At 36.6% G+C, this 17,252-nt stretch overlaps 1 protein-coding gene across 1 annotated transcript in view; it reads right to left on the bottom strand.

Moving 5' to 3' along the window:
* Positions 1-742: 742 nt before the first annotated feature.
* The window catches only part of LOC129438748 (zgc:153039), a 30,292-nt gene continuing 13,782 nt past the window's right edge, over positions 743-17,252 (bottom strand). The window contains 7 exon segments of the mRNA XM_055197634.2: positions 743-1,585; positions 1,587-2,383; positions 2,474-2,620; positions 4,170-4,344; positions 4,820-5,012; positions 11,238-11,362; positions 16,953-17,035. Coding sequence (XP_055053609.2) covers positions 1,490-1,585; positions 1,587-2,383; positions 2,474-2,620; positions 4,170-4,344; positions 4,820-5,012; positions 11,238-11,362; positions 16,953-17,035 — 1,616 coding nt within the window. The 3' untranslated portion in view covers positions 743-1,489.

The following is a 17,252-nucleotide window of genomic DNA, read 5'->3' as shown; positions in this document are numbered from 1 at the left end:
GTAATACTACTCTATGGTACGTGTGTTAGGTGAGCTTTAATGCCCTAAAATATAATAATAATACAATAATTTTATAATATATTTTTACTCATCAGTGAACTTCAGTATTCAGATGAAGCATTAGTAACTTACATTCTGCTATTTTCTCTTCTATTGAAGCAGATGAACATCAGTTTCTCTTCTGTAATCGGTCCGATCCGGTTTCACTTCATTATGAGAAACTCTGAATGGCGTGATACAAACAATCAAATATTTAATATCCTTAAATATAAACACTGTTCGTCCTGACAGATGACAAGATAAAAACCAACTGTAGTACCATAATAATATATCTTACATGACACTCAAATCCCTTTTATATCTTACCTGTAGAGGCGTCAAGTTATATGAGCAGCTCAGTTATACAGAAACGCTAATAAAGATAACTTGACAAATTAAATAGCAATTTATGATGATATGGTTTGAATTGGAAAATATGGTACATAATTAAATTATATTCTGACTAAACCGAAGATCTTTAGTTGAAATGACCTGCACACATCAGCATCAGGGTTACCCTGTACTCTCATCCTCAACAGTGCCATGACAACTGACTCTGTTGCCATGGTGATAAAGATGACCTGACCCAATACCAGTTTGAGAGACATCAAATCATTTTATTATTATTATAAATCATCAATTTCTACATAATACAGTATGTGCTCTTATGAAATCTACACATACACAAAAAAAAATCTATAAATAAATAAGAGCGCAATCATTCTTTATTTATTCATTTATATCAATTACTTTACAAAGATTTATATTTTACAGTGCTTAAAATTAATTTATATTAAAACAATACAATTATGAAAGTGTTTTTTTTTTCGTACATCCATCTGGAGGTATATTATTGTGTTTGTACACTCAATGTACATGTTGGGTTGTTTTAACTCAAATCTGAAAAAACCCAAATTATGGTTTAAACAACACAATATTTTATAAAGTTTAAGTTTGTTTGTGGTTTTTTAGGCATTTTGTAAAGCAAGGCACAAGTGGACCCACACACACGCCACAAACGAAAAAGCACTTTGGTTTCATGGTCAATAAAATCACCATCCGGCTGAAGAAACAGCTTAAAAACGCAGTGGTCAGGCTGAAATACTTTCATTATTGCTTGAAGTAAACAAACACACTTCTTCTGGAAGTAAGCAAAATACTTCTGGAGTGACTAAAAACTTCCTAAAATATTCCAGTTATAGTCTTCAGGAAACATTATTTAGTACCGATTATTTTACGTGTAAACCTAGAATATTTAGGAAGAGATGTGGAAATGTCATGAACTCAAATTGTGCTTTAGATTTCCACCTGAGAGGAAGACGAGAAGAAATGGAAAAGAGGACATAATTCTGTTTATGATCTGTGAAATACTAAGACCAGTCAAACAAGATAAAGTAACCTTAACATCAGGATCGTGTTATCATACAGTACACATATGAGAGGATGAAGATCAAAGGTTAGTGGTGATCACAGGTGTGACCCCGTGAATCAAGAGGGTTGGGCCCAGATCCCGCGTGAGCAGATCTAACTGATGCAAGTAGTCGGGGGTAACGGCTGGTGTCCGCGGGAGGGCGTGGCAAATAGAGGAAACGCACGGCAGGCGCGCCGAGCGGCTGGTCCAAGATCAGTTTATTAACTGCCTGCAAGTACTCGTCCGATACTCGCGAGGTGTTGCTTTGGAAACTATTTGCGTACCCTTTCTCTTCTTCGACTCCGCTTACGTCTCCATCCAGCCCCTCTTCTTCGACTCGCGTCTGACGCTGCCAGTGAAGGGCCACTTGATCGTCCCAGGGGACCGTACGGATGTCCGCTTTCATCCTGAGATCTTTCAGAAGAAGTCCGAGCTTGCGTTCCGTCCCCTTGATGCTCCGGCCCGCCTCCACGCAGAGAAAGAGGCGGAGTCTGGCTTTCTGCCACGCCCTCGTCATGTTAAGGATGCAGGCTAGTTGCAGCAAAAAAAGCGAGCACGTATCCACGTACGCGGCGCTGTCCGGTCGCAGCAGATTCACTGGCCAAACGTCGACGAACACGGGACCTCGGAGAGTTTGGGTTCGATCGAACTCTCCGAAATATCGAGCCAACGCGATGTTCTTCAGCATCTTAACCGCGTCTGCGATTATACAGACGTACTCCTGAGGGCTGAGAGATTTCCCGTCCCTTCCCGCAGACACGCCGTCACGCACAGGTGGGAAATGGAAAGGGGGATCGTCGTGCTCCTCCGGGTCTTCATCCTGAGCAGAACTGTCAGAGGTTCTGATCATCGTCAGGGTAGAGTCCTGGAGTCGGTCCTGAGGCGGGACGTCATCATAGAAACCCAGAACGAGTGTGTTGGGTCTCATCCCACCTGTATAATAAAAAATAAAGAAACAAAGTGAAATTTAATATATAAACATAGCAATATAACTACAGTGTGATATGTTTGTCTGACGCTCACCGAGTCCTGAAATAAACAGCAGGTGTTGAACTCCATGTCTGATGGAGTCTGCCAGCGTGAGATTGACAAATGCTTTAATATTCAAATGATCCACGAGAGACAACCATGAATCATACTGAGACTGCAGAGGATCTGATGGGAGAACGTCTGGAGACAGACAGAGACATACAGTACAGATGTGATGGGAATTTAAATACTGATGTTCATCAACACCACTTTAAGTTTAGCTGTATTTAGTTTTAGCTCAAAAGCAAAAGTCGCTAAACCTGCATCAAAAATAATATAATAACATTGATTAAATGCTCTCGGCACGTATTACAGGTTCATCAAATACTTTTGCTTGAAATCCGCCAGCCTCGCGACATTCAGAAATACTACGTTGTTGGCAGAATTCACTACATGCAACGTCAACTTTGTGCAGTTGTCCTCTAAGTGCGCAACTGATGAATTCGATGAACGACTGCGTGTAAAATGATTGTGGATTACATTCAAACTTGTGTCCCTTGTGAGGTGAGTACTTGGATCTGAATATAACCCGAATGTTGCAGTGACATGGATCATAGTGCCACCTATGTGTGCTTCAGTTTCTTCATTTTTAGTGCAATTGTTGAAGTGGATTTTTTTTAAGTGGACGTTTTGCCACAAACGCTTGCATGCACTTAGAGGGTTTTGCAGCGAAGGTCAGTCAAATTTGTTAAATTACAATAAAATGACTAAAGTGACATTGGTGAAAATAAGGCATTGACTGACAAATAACCTTTTCATTGGCTTTAAAGTGAAATTACTAAACATAAGAGCATGATAAAAAATGCTTATTTACAGGATAACATGGCAGATGCACTTAGAGGGTTTTGCATCTGAACACTGCAAAAAAATTACTTTCTTAATTAGTATTTTTGTCTTGTTTTCAGTAAAAACATCTAAAAATTCTTAAATCAATATTTTTTTTCTGATGAGCAAAATGACCCAAGAAAATAAGTCTAGTTTTTAGATTGGAATAAGAATTTTTTTCTTCAGATAAGTAAACTTTTTTCATAAACACTTAATTCAAGATTTTTTTTTTTGCTTGTTTTAAGAACAAATTTGCTTAAATTTTATATTTTTTGTCTAAAAACTAGATTTATTGTCATAGGTCATTGTGCTCATAAAAACATCTTAATTTAAGAATTTTTTTATACTTTTACTGAAAAAAAAAAACTAAATAAGAAAAAAAAATTGCAGTGTTGTTGAGCAAAATGACCTAAGAAAATAAGTTTTGTTTTTATAGAAACAATATACAATTTAAGTAAATTTGTGCTTAAAATAAGCAATAAATAAATAAATAAATAAAAATCTGCCAATGCGGCTAATTTTTCATGAATTATATATATATATTTTTTCAATTTTTTTCTTACCTCATTGGCAGATTATTATATATATATTTTTTGCTTGTTTTAAGCACACATTTACATAAATTGTATATTGTTTGTCTAAAAACAAAACTTATTTTCTTAGGTCATTTTGCTTATCAAGAAATACATCTTGATTTAAGAATTTTTTTTATATTTGTACTGAAAACAAGACAAAAATATTAAGTAAGAAAGTCATTTTTTGCTGTGAACTCCTCAGTTGTGCTCTTAAATTTCACTGTAGTTTGTTGGTAATATATTTGAAATAATTGTCTGTAGTTAAACTACTTTATTTTACTGTAATTTACCCAGATCTCCAAGCTGAATGTGTCCCAGCACATACAGTCCACTCTTTTTGATGTCATTGATGAACGTGATCAATCCCACACTGCACCTGGGGTTACAAACCATCAACAGAATCTGAGGTCTCCAGAACTTCACGTGATCTTTACGAACGTCCAGCATTAGCAGGTATTTACGCACCTGAAAACACACAGGACAGTCAATTCCCTTATGAAAATTAACCACGTTTATTGTGGTAAAAGTGTAGTAACCATGTTTTTTTGGTGTATTGATTGGTTTTACTAGTCTTTGAAAACAAAACCATGCTTATTTTGTGGAAACCATGGTTTTAGCCATGTATTTTTAGTAAAACCATTATTAATTTTTAAGATTATACACAAAAAGTAACAAAAGATACTGTAGTCACAGTGTTACTGTAATAAATCCCAAAGGTGGAGAAAAGCACGTGTGACTATGTGTGTGTGTGTGTAATAAATTAAGTGGCTGTAATATTCCTATGGTACTTGATGGTGACTGTTCCTGGCAACAGTTTCTAAGGCGTCAGTCTCCTGGCAACAGTCCAGTGTAACAGAGGACAGATCACACAACTAAAGATGTGTGTGTGTGTGTGTGTGTGTGTGTGTGTGTGTGTGTGTGTGTGTGTGTGTGTGTTGACCTGATGGAAGATAAGAGCTTGACTGATGCATCCCCAGCTGCTGATGGGACTCAGGTAATGAATGAGCAGCAGTAACAACAGCATAAAGGCGATGCTGGCAGACGCATAGATGGAGTTTATAAGAAACATCATGACAGCACAGCCGATGATCCCCAGAACACACGTGTGCCAGGTGAAATACCTGAATGTGGGCCTGAGAGAGAGATAAAGTTTGATCTGTAATGACTTCAGTGATGAGAGAGGTCATGCAGAACTAAATCTGTTTCTGTTTCATTAGAGGATGAAGTCATTTAGAGACACGGCACAAAATAAAAAGCAGGTCAAAGTTCTGCTGTGTGTTTCTAAATGACAGTGAGTGTATTTGTGTACACTAATGTGTATATTTAGACCACTGGTAGTGTGTGTATGTGTGACAGTCATTATAAATGGCAATTACCGCAATGTCTTTAATGGTGCATTATCTTCTGAAGTGGTCAGTGTGTGTTTGTGTGTGCGTGTGTATTTAATGGCTCTTTTGGAGGTCCGTGTTAAACGAATCAATGAGTTTAAACAACAGTTTAGTGCAGATGGTTGAATCTCATGAAAACAAAAGTAAATGGATAATTAAGATGTTTTTGCATTGTGAAATTATTCTCGTGACAATTAAGCACATTTAGTTCAGTTTGAGTTCATTTGGTTTTTCCTCATTCGGTGCTTCTGGATTCTAACCTTTGCTTTTTCCGTAACAGTTCTTCTAATGAGAACGAGATTAGTAATAGATTGCATGGAAAATATGCTTTGAGTGTCATGAAAAAAATGCAAAAAGTCCTAATGCTCCTGAAAATACACTTCATGCAAACAAAAATACACGTTATCCTCTTGATTTGGGGTAAAATACAAGCCAGATGTATTCCTGAATAAACACACACACACACGCACGCACGACGCACACACATGCATGCATGCACACACAGACGCAAGTACACACACACACACACACACACACACACGCGCACATACATACATACATACATACATACACACACACACACACACAGATACATGCATGCAGACATACATAAATGCATGCGCACACACACACACACACACACATGTATGCACATACATGCACACACGCACATACACACATGCGCACGCACACACACACATGTATACACACACACACACACACACACACACACACACACACACACACACACACACACACACACACACACACACAGAGATACATGCATGCAGACATACATAAATGCATGCGCACACACACACACATGTATGCACATACATGCACACACGCACACACACACACGCACATACACACATGCGCACGCACACACACACACACACACACACACATGTATGCACATAAACGCACGCACATACACACATGCGCACATGCGCACACACACACATACAGGCATGCACGCACGCACACACACACACACACACACACACACACACACACACACACACACACGCATACGCATGCACACATACACACATAAACATGCCCGCAAACACACGCACACACGCACACACACACATGCACGCGCACGCACATGCATACATACATACATACATGCACACACACATACATGAACACACACATACATGCACGCACACACACATACATGGACACACACATACATGCACGCACACATACATGCATGCACGCACACATACATGCACGCACACACACATACATGCACGCACACACACATACATGCACGCACGCACACACGCACACACACACATGCATGCACACACACACAAAGCTACTGTTGTACACATGCAAACATAAATGCACTTTCCTCTTGATTTGGGAAGAAATATAAGCCGGATGTGTTCTTGAATACATGCACACACAGCGTCTGTTTTCCACATTCGTTCGAGTTCAGAATCTCATTCCAGTTTTTCTCTTTCTCATTCACCCTTTCATTTCCTTTTGTGTTTTCATTTCTCTGACATTTCACTGTTGTGTCTTTTGCCCTGTTTGTGTCTTTCTTCTCTTCTCCTTCCATTTCTCTTCCTCCGCACCACCACCACCACCCGCTGCTCCGGGCAGCAACCGCAATTATGTTATAAGCAGATCAGCTCCTGCTTCAGTGATGTCACCCTGCTCGTGTCAGCAAAAAGCAAACTTCTCCGAGTCGAAGGATCCGCGCGACACGCGTACAAACTCTCCGGCGTTTCCATCAGCGTCTGATTAGCAGGACAGTGGAATCAGTTGAAGGGGCCATTAATCAGTTTAATTGCTTTCCTCAATCCAATCTAACAGTTACCAACGTGAGAAGAGGCTCATTTTCTCACACCGAGGCGACAGACAGAACAAACATGCTTCGGTAGTACTTACACACGTCACTAAACCTGTCTGACCACAACCTAGAGTTTATCTTACAAACATCAACACCTGTTCATGACCTCTAACAAACAAACAGATTTACATTTTCAACAAACAGCAGATGTGCATGACCTCTAAGATACCTTAAAACAATACAGCAAACATCAGCTATGCATTAGGGGTTGACCGATTATTGGCCTGGCCAAAATTAAGCATTTTTCGCTATCAACCCCGGTATCGCTGCTTGCAGCTATATTTATTTTTATTGTTATTATTATTATTATTAATGTTATTATTAACAGTTCTTAGAAGTAAAAAAGATTTTAAAAGCCATTAAAGAAAGATTTTGACAGAGCACTTGTTATTCTTTATTTTGACAATAAGTTTCATTTTTACACCAGACATATATATCAGTTATCGGTCTGCTTGATCTGCAATACTCCATATCAGCCCTAAAAAACCGCAACCCCAATGTTGCATGACGGCAAAAAGCAAACAATAACAATAAAATACTAATATAAGAATGCAAAATATAACATTTTCCCACTTATTTATCATCATCAATTTATTTATCTCACTTTTCTTTGATGGATTAGCATCTGTCAACTTGTTTCTATCTCATTAATTCTGAAAACATGGAGTCCAAAAATCTTCTTTTCCTTTTACTTAGGAATGAAGCCAAAACACAAAACTCAACTCCAAACCACTGGAGCAAAAGATCTGCTTTTATCCTTCAGCAATAAAAGCAAACATATTGTGTTTTATGGATATCCTCTACTCTGCTTTTATGTCTTTGGTGTTGAAAACAGATTGGAAATACCCAGAAAACATTTCATTTTTGGACAGCTGATATACTCGGGAGATCTGGAAGCAGATGAAGACCAGACACATATTCATGAAGGACTAAACAGATGTTCATTTGAACTCATGAACCTCGGGACAGCGGCTTATGTCTAAAATAAAGACAACAGAGAGTCCAGCGCAGACTTATGTTCTTTATATATGACACATATATCACATCTCTTCACGTATATATACTGTTTATTGACCTGGTAAAATCTGTTTGTGTAACACACATGCTGAATGTGCCCGCCTTCAATCCAATTTTTGGTGAAAGCATCATAATGACTACAAACTCAAAACTTACCCTAAAACGTAAACTTGAGCTTTGTATGAAAACTTTTGTTGTAAATGCACTCAAAGTGACAAAGACACAAAATGTTCCTGTGACAGCAGGGACCCACAAACACACCCGCCGCTCTCCCCTGGGTTAATAATAAAGTTTTTCAACTAAATTGGCTATGCTAATCTCGCTCGACTCAGGGGACGTGAACGTTAAATGGCTTTTAATCTGGCACGCCTCTACGGACGTAACAAACAACACAAAAACAACAACAATACACCACAGCCAAGAGGATTTTACAGCACCGCCTCTCAAACGCTCTCAGCCATTCACAGAGGAAAGGTGTTGTGTCCGAATCATGTACATACTGAAGTACATACTGGTTTATCATAAAAATTTGTATCCATCATGACATAAACAAAACAACTGCAACTATAATTTACATATGCGTTGTTAAACAAGAACAATTAAATCACTAAATCACTTAAAAAGACGGCTGGTTTATAGATTTATGGTATTTTTTATTATATACAATTTGGCGTCTTCTCAGCTTGCGTGGCCTCATGGGACAATACATTTTCCATCACATACACCAGGGGTCTTCAACTACTCTTCTTTGAGGGCCAGATTTTAAAAAATGTAAATATGATGTGGGCCAAACTTTTACCCCTATTTTTATATTTTATTTATTTACCTATATTTTATTTATTTACTTATATTATTATATATGTATAAAGTATGTTTTTTTGTTAAAAAACATGCATTTTCAAAAACGATTCACACATCTTGTATCCAGTATTTTGCCTTTTAATTACTAAAAACTCATCTTTTTATTTTTAATATTTAAAAAACAATTGCAAGAGACAAATATTATAGGTAAACTAAATGCATCTTTACATTGACTTAACATTGAAATCACTCATGCTTGATGCCTCTATCGCGACTGGTGTGAACACAGCATTAAACTTCTTGAGTTTATAACTTTGTAACTTTCATAAATTGTTACATTTCAAGTATGCACATTATAATGATATACCCATGTTTTATTTATATACTTATATAATAATCTATGTTATAACGCATGTTGTTTTTGTTACTTTTTGTTATAGGTCATATATTAAAAAACATGCATTTTCAAAAAAGATTTACTCATCTTGTAACCAGTATTTTGCCTGGATACAGAACTCATATTTTCATTTTTAATATTTAAAAAACGATTGCAAGAGCCAAATATTAAAGATAAACTATGAAAATTGCACAAAAAATTGCAAGAGTAAATAATCAACACATGTATTTTTGTATAGCACTAACTCTTATGCTGGATTCACACCAAACGCAGTAGAGGCGGCAAAAACGCGCTATTTGCACGTAGTTGAACGCTTGAACATTTTGAGTTTACTCGCTTCATTGGCGCATGAAATTCTAGCTATTGGAGACATTCACGCAGAAATTTGAGTCAAGGGAGGGGCTTCTGCGACTTCGCTCGCTTCTTGTAATCATGTCATAGGGCTGCCACAATGAAATTTGGCTGACGGTTAATAAATTGTGACAATTATGACGATTAATCACCTGTTTATTGCTTTGACATTTAATTCTCATACATTTTTTTGTTTATGAAATAATTTTCACAGATTGTTGTGATTATTTAAATGCAATATTTTGCAAGGTTTATCTGGCAGTAAATATTAATACACATAACACACATTTCTAAGTAATCTGATACTGTCTCGTTTATACAGGCAATGCAGCTCCCCCTTGTGTTTTTTAGAGAGATGTGCAATAATCGCAGTGATCTGAAATCAGATCAACAACTCAGTTCGAGTCATTTGCGTGTCTACTGTGCCATGCTAACCCCTCATTTTTGCCAAGAGACCTCCAGGCGCGTCTTTACATTGACTTAACATTGAAATCACTCATGTTTGACGCCTCTACCGCGGCTGGTGTTTTGTTACATTTCTTCTTTGTCTTCTTCTAATGACTATAATTGCACTTCATGTTTTCTTTTCTATTATGTTAAAGATATATAGGCCAAACTGTCTTTCCATTGTACACCACAATCGGATGCGACTGTCATAGTTCGCCCCCTAGTGGCAGTCGTAATGAAATTTCAGTTTATCCATGCCAACATAGGAGAGAAGCTCATTCCAGCACAAGAGCCTTTAATCTATGAATATATTAATTGTTAATAATTTACTTATTAGTTATCAATCGTTTTAACAGATTCAAGTGTTACAGATAAAGTTAAACAAAAAATAATTAATAATTTTCACCTTGCACACAGTGTTTTGATTGATGACACGCATTCGGCCCGTGGGCCACAAGTTGACTAACCCTGACATACACACTTAAAAATCTAGCCACAAGTAGTAGGTCACCCGGATCATTTTCGAATACTATGAATTTGCACATGCCTACTGATATTTGCCTACTATATAGTAAAGCGCAGAAGTAATAATCTTGAGCTCTGACCTTGAGTCTATAGGTGCATCACATCACATTATACCAACAAAGACACTACACAGCTGATGTCTTCTTTCTTATTTCTCAGTATATACTCAGAATAGCATACATCAATTCAGCTCATCCCAATTCAGCAGTTTGTACACTTAATAGCAACAAAATAACAAAAAAATTGAAAAATAAAACGTGAACCACAAATGCAGTGAGATCATATGACTAACATTCATCACTGCATACTGATTCACATACTATAAATAAATGTTTAACTTCAAATAGAAGTGTTCCTGTAGCTCAACTGGTAAAGTATTGTGTTAGCGGTGCAAAGGTCATGGGTTCGATTCCCATTGAACAAATGTAATGATATAATGTATAGTTTGAATGCCGTAAGTCACTTTGAATAAAATGCATAAATGTAAACAAAACGCCAATATTTAATTTCAAATGTATTCAGACAGACATAAAGAGAGAGAAAGAGAGAGAGACAGATATATCACCTGAAGTTTGGGGCGGACGCCCACTCCAGCGCTAGACACGCCAGATCAACAGTTGCATAGACCAACAGGAAAAATATAGTGACAATACTCGCAATAGTGTTCAACTTCCCTGAGAATAAAACCAGCTAGAGAGAGAGAGAGAGAGAGAGAGAGAGAGAGAGAGAGAGAGAGAGAGAGAGAGAGAGAGAGAGAGAGAGAGAGAGAGAGAGAGAGAGAGAGAGAGAGAGAGATTAATTGGTCATCAATAAGTGCACGGTTCAATGTGACCTCTACAAACACTTCACACTTTTCATCTGTGGCTTTACTCCAAACGTGATCTTGCTCGGTCATCTGCTGCTTAGAGAATCAATCTGTTTTATAATCCCGGCTGAAATAAAACCTTGTGAGGGACTCGTTTGAATCACATACACATAAAAGACTCATTTATAACTGATTCCAATACAGTTTTATATAAATATATTGTTAATATAAGATGGTGTTATGATATCTGCACAGAGTAAATGCAATCCTGCAGTAGATTTTGCTGAAATAAAGCAACGGTGTAATCATAAGACCACCTCAGATCTTCAGATGCATTTAAATGCAGTCTATGTAGTCTTATAAGAAGATTTTGGAGCACGGCCATTATTTCACTTTATTTTATACAGCACTTAACTAAAGCACACACAGTCTGTGACAGGTAGGTGTGTGTGTGTTATTAAGACATTGAGCATTATCCCTCATATTTAGTGTTCCTCTTTTTAAGAGCATCATATATAACATTAACACTCATTTAACTGGTGAGGATAAATTGTGCTTTTATGAGGCGGAGAGCGGCGGGCACAATGCGATTCAAACTCAATGCAACAGGGTCAAACATTACAACCTGAGGAAAAGTCTCACCTGATGTAACTTTCAACATTTATCTGCTCACTCATTATCTCTTCATATGCAATACAGGTGCATTATGGGAAAACTGACTTCATTAATCTTACAAAAAATACTATTATATCATAATAACTTGATTTTGGTATAACTAGATAAGTGTATTACTGTAATATACTGTATGAGAGATATTACATCACAGTTGTGTGTGCGTGCGTGCAAGCGTATAAAGCATAAGTAGGGGTTATTTCAAGTTTAATAGTGAACATCAGGCAGTGTAACATCACTCATAAGTACAGGTCAAAAGTGTGTGCGCCTGTGTGTGTGTGTGTTTAAGGTTGTGTCGTTGTGTTCTTCAGACCTAATGAAGGCAATTTTTTGTAATCTGGGAGTCTTTACATCAATCAGAAACTAACAACTCCATGACAGAAAGAGAGAGAGAGAGAGAGAGAGAGAGAGAGAGAGAGAGAGAGAGAGAGAGAGAGAGAGAGACTAGGTGCATTTCCATTGCAGATTTGTGTAAAACTCTAGCGTTATTTTCTAAATGTGGACATTAAACTCTTGCAAAATGACGGTGTTTCCATTAATCAATGAGGTGCAACTGAAACTTTTTCACTGAAACTCATTTCAATCATCACATGGACTGATGTTGGTAGGTTTACTAATATCATATTCACCGCACTAAGCATTATTTTTAACCAAAGGAGAGGTAAGAGTATTATCCAAATATTAATGCCAAGAAAAGCCCCTTATACTTAGGATTGGCAACGTATTGAGGTGTTTCTTGGAGGTAATAGTAGATTATTTTAAATCAAGAGAGACGTAGGAGTGTTATCCAAATATTATTGGCATTAGTAGGGCGATTAAGTGCAAAAATCAATCACTTTGCGATAAACGCATCAAATTTGGTAGAAAGGCTCACAAAAAAGGTCTGATCAGATTTAAGACCGTAGGCGCTCGAAATTTGGCCCCCATTTTTTGAAAATGGCCACCAAATATGGATTTTGTAATGGGAAAATGAACAAAAAGCTGCCAGAAATAACACATTTCACATAAATACTTGTAAATATGAGCACACTTTCACATAGAACGTCTTTTAACTTTAAAATATAAGATGTTTAAAAAAATTGAAAATGGCCGCTAAATATGGATTTCATAATGTCATAATGGATAGATGACAAAAAAGTACCGTATTTTTCGGTCTATAAGCCGAATTTTTTTCATAACTTGGCTGGGGCTGCGTCTTATAGTCAGGTGCGCCTTGTAAGTCATTATGAATTAATTTTGACATTTATGAGGCAAGAGACATCATTACCGTCTACAGCCGCAAGAGTCTGCTATACGCTGTTCCTGTATTTATGTAATTCAATGAATTCAGTAATGTGGAATGACGAGTATGCAAACTTCACGCTTGTTCAGTTAATTTAGACTATTCAACCTTCCAGGTAAGTTCTGTATGCTATGGTTTATCGTTTAAATAACTGATAATATTACTTTAACGTACAGACATCTATTCAGCCCGCAGTTCTATTCAGTTCTGTCTGCTATTGTTTAGTTGAATAACTTGCCTTTCCAGATTAAATGTCTGTTCTTCGGCTTGGATTTTGTGAAATAATTTTCTAAATAAATGCAACGTATAGTCCACTATGATTTATATGGGTGATTCTCACGAAACCATTGAAACACCACGGCACTAATGATTTTAGCTTTAAAATGTGTAATATAGTACCATTAAAAAGCATCAGATTTAACACAATACTGTGTTCTACCTTGCACAATGTGTGATTTTAACATAAGAATTTATAATTGTAAATGTTATCTCATTTTCTGCTGACATTCTCATTACCGCAATGTGTCCGGCTGTGTTTGAACATGCGTTATGTTGTAATTTAATCAAATTAACACAAAAATATTAAGAAAAAAAATAAATGGATGTTTTGCTAGACTACTTTAGATGACAGAAAAAATATTTACTGAATTTTCATGTATAATAATAATGAAGAAAAATTAGGAAAATGATGTGTTCATGCCTGATGTTCTCATCCTCCGCAACACTTTTTGAGAACAGTTTAAGCACACATACAGAATTTTAATAAAGTTTGATTTTGAGTGACCAAGCACATGGACCAGTTACTTCAAGATGGCTACCAGGTAAGATCATTTTTTTTACAGTTAATTTGAAATATTGTCTTGTCAGAATGCTTACACGACATTTTGATTATCATTACCGCAACAGATGCTTATTAAATGTTAATTTAATCAATAGAAGCATAAACTTTGATTTTAAATGCATGTGCAGAATCTCCAAATTATGTTCTTTCAGGTTTGTCATGTCATTTTGAAAATATGTCAGTGTTGATGTTTTCTGACTGTTGCGGTAATGAGATTTTTTAGGACTAATTTTTTAAATTATGTTACAAAAAGTGTTAAATGATAAGTAAAAGTTTTTAAATTAATGTTCTCATTTACTCCAGACTTTGTTTTTCAATGTCTGGTGGGAAAAAAAGTAAATTCAAGCAATTTTTACATTTTCATCCTTGACATTTTTAAAACCAAGTTTTCGTGAGAATCACCCATATATGTTATTTCGTCTTAAAGGAGCTCTAAACGAATTCACGCGTTTTAGACCATAAAACATTTTTGTACATACAGCAAACATTTCCTCACTATCTGCTTGCTGCCTGTCCTCTATCTGTAGACAGCTTAGGCTCCACAAACTGCAATAAAAACAAAGTGGCCAAACCTACCACCAGAAACGATAACAAAGTGTTCCAGCCAATAAACGACAAGAAGGATTTGGGGGTGGGGATTGGGCGCGTTCATAAAAAGCACGGAAGGGAGGGGGAGGAGTTAGCCATGCTCCGTCTGTTTGAAAACAGTTCAAACATCAACAAAAAGTAATGTCACACAGATTCGCTTAGAGTGTTTTTAATGTTGCATTTTTGAATGATGCGGCTTATACTCTGGTGTGGGTTATAGTCCAGAAAGTAGGGTAACAATAAAAAAAGTTGCACATTTGATCATTATTCAATCCAGTTCATTTTTAAACAAAAAGAAAAAAAAGGTTATTTTGATATCTATCAGAAATTATGTACTTTTTGAATGTATATTTAAATATTTAATATTAAATTGTGTGCAATTACTAATATGCATATTTTTTACTTGGTAGTTTGTCAGTGACTCCTCCTTTTTCAGTCAGTAGGTTTCATCTTGTGGTTGAATATTATTCTCTTTAAAATCTAGGGAACTGGTGGGATGTTTTACTCTTGACTACACGTAAGATAAAGGCAAAGTCAGTTGAATGTGTTTCTCACTGTTACTCAGAAAAAATAGTGTAGGCTAATACTGCAAGCAAACTCAGACACCCTTCATACCAAATTTCATCGCCGAGTGATTGATTCTGATGAAAATCTGCGCTTAGCCGCCCCACTTCAAGGAAATTCTCTTATATTTGGGAGCAGACACGTGTTGAGGTGTTTCTGGTAGCCGCATCATCTTTAAAATAAAATTATGTGACTTACTAACATCAGGTGACCTGAAAATGCAAATAAACTGTTTCCACTGCAGTTTTGTGAAATACTTCTTTTCTGAATTGCCTAAAAACCTAATCATGTGAGCGTAAAAACCTTTTTGCGAAATTTGCGAGTATTTGCGAAATTAAATTGTTTCCTTTGGCCGTATTTTCAATTTGCGCAATTTAAAGATAATGGAAATTCAGCGAATGATAGACAGAAAGAGAAAGAGAGAGAGCTTCAATAGCTGCGTTTCCATTGCAGATTTGCGCAAAACTTTAGCGTTATTTTCTAAATGTCGACAAAAGACTTTTGCGAAAATATGGCGTTTCCATTAATCGATGATATGCGACTGAAACTTAGTTTTAATTCTCATGATAAGTCATTACAAACATCACATGGACTGATGTTGATAGGTTTACTAATATCATATCCATCGCACTAAGCATTATTTTAAATTAAAAGAGATAAAAGAGTATTATCCAAACATTAATGCCAAGAAAATCCCCTTATATTTAGGAGCACACACGTATTGAGGGTTCTGGTAGCTGTATTATCTTCAAATAATGATCGGTGTCTCATTTATAAAACGTGTGTATGCACAAAACGTGTCTGGAAACATGCGTACGCCAGTTCCCACGCAAAAGTTGTGATCTTTAAAAAAACTAAATTGACAGGTAAGGAGAATGGTCTTGAAGGATGGGATCTGAGAATGATTCATGTACGAACACTTGCAGGTGATCTGTGATTTATAAAGGGAACATTGCTTTGTTTTATAAGTCTTAATATTTTTTGGTTCATGCAATTTTTGGCTTTTGTGGGATCCTACGCACAGTTTTATAAATGAGACTCCAGGTGACCTGAAAATGTGAATAAACGGTTTCCATTGCAGTTTTGCCAAATACACCTTTTCTGAATTGCCTAAAAAAATCACATCATGTGAGTGTAAAACTTTTGTGTGATATATGGGAGTTTTTGTGAAATTGATGTGTTTCCATTGGTCGTATTATCAATTCATAATGCCAATTTGCGCAATTTAAAGATAATGGAAATGCAGCTAATGATAGACAGAGAGAGAGAGAGAGAGACTGGAGGGTGTAGAGAACAAAATGGACAGAAATCAAATGTATTATAAAATTAAGAACTCTGCAGGGAATAAGATTATGAATATTATGAATATGCAAATTGAGTTGAAGACTATATTACAGTTCTCACATTATAATAAAGACAGAAATACTGACTTTAGATGAATTACAATAAACTACAAAGAGATAAATGCTCTAAAAACTGATGCAACACAAACATGAGACTGTAAATGAGATAAATACACAACTCTTACCTGCACAAGAAACCAAGAGATGAGGACAGACGTCCAGGGATTCCCACTGCCTGATGTACGTTTAGCTGGAGACAGAGCTCGTCCTGACAGACAGACAGACAGATAGAGAGTAAACTAATGTGAAAGTGAAGAACTCAATATCTCATATTTCCACATTATTCAAGAGCAGAATCACATTATTAACAGCTGAAGGTCAGATGACAGCACGAGAATCAATCACTCTTACATCCATGAAAATATCCATCCATCATGACAAACTAGCACACAAACCTCTGCATATTTAACATGATCAACACATGC

Source organism: Misgurnus anguillicaudatus, unplaced genomic scaffold (genome assembly GCF_027580225.2).
Source record: "Misgurnus anguillicaudatus unplaced genomic scaffold, ASM2758022v2 HiC_scaffold_33, whole genome shotgun sequence".
NCBI classification, from domain to species: domain Eukaryota; kingdom Metazoa; phylum Chordata; class Actinopteri; order Cypriniformes; family Cobitidae; genus Misgurnus; species Misgurnus anguillicaudatus.
This window is presented reverse-complemented; position numbering and strand designations above follow the sequence as displayed.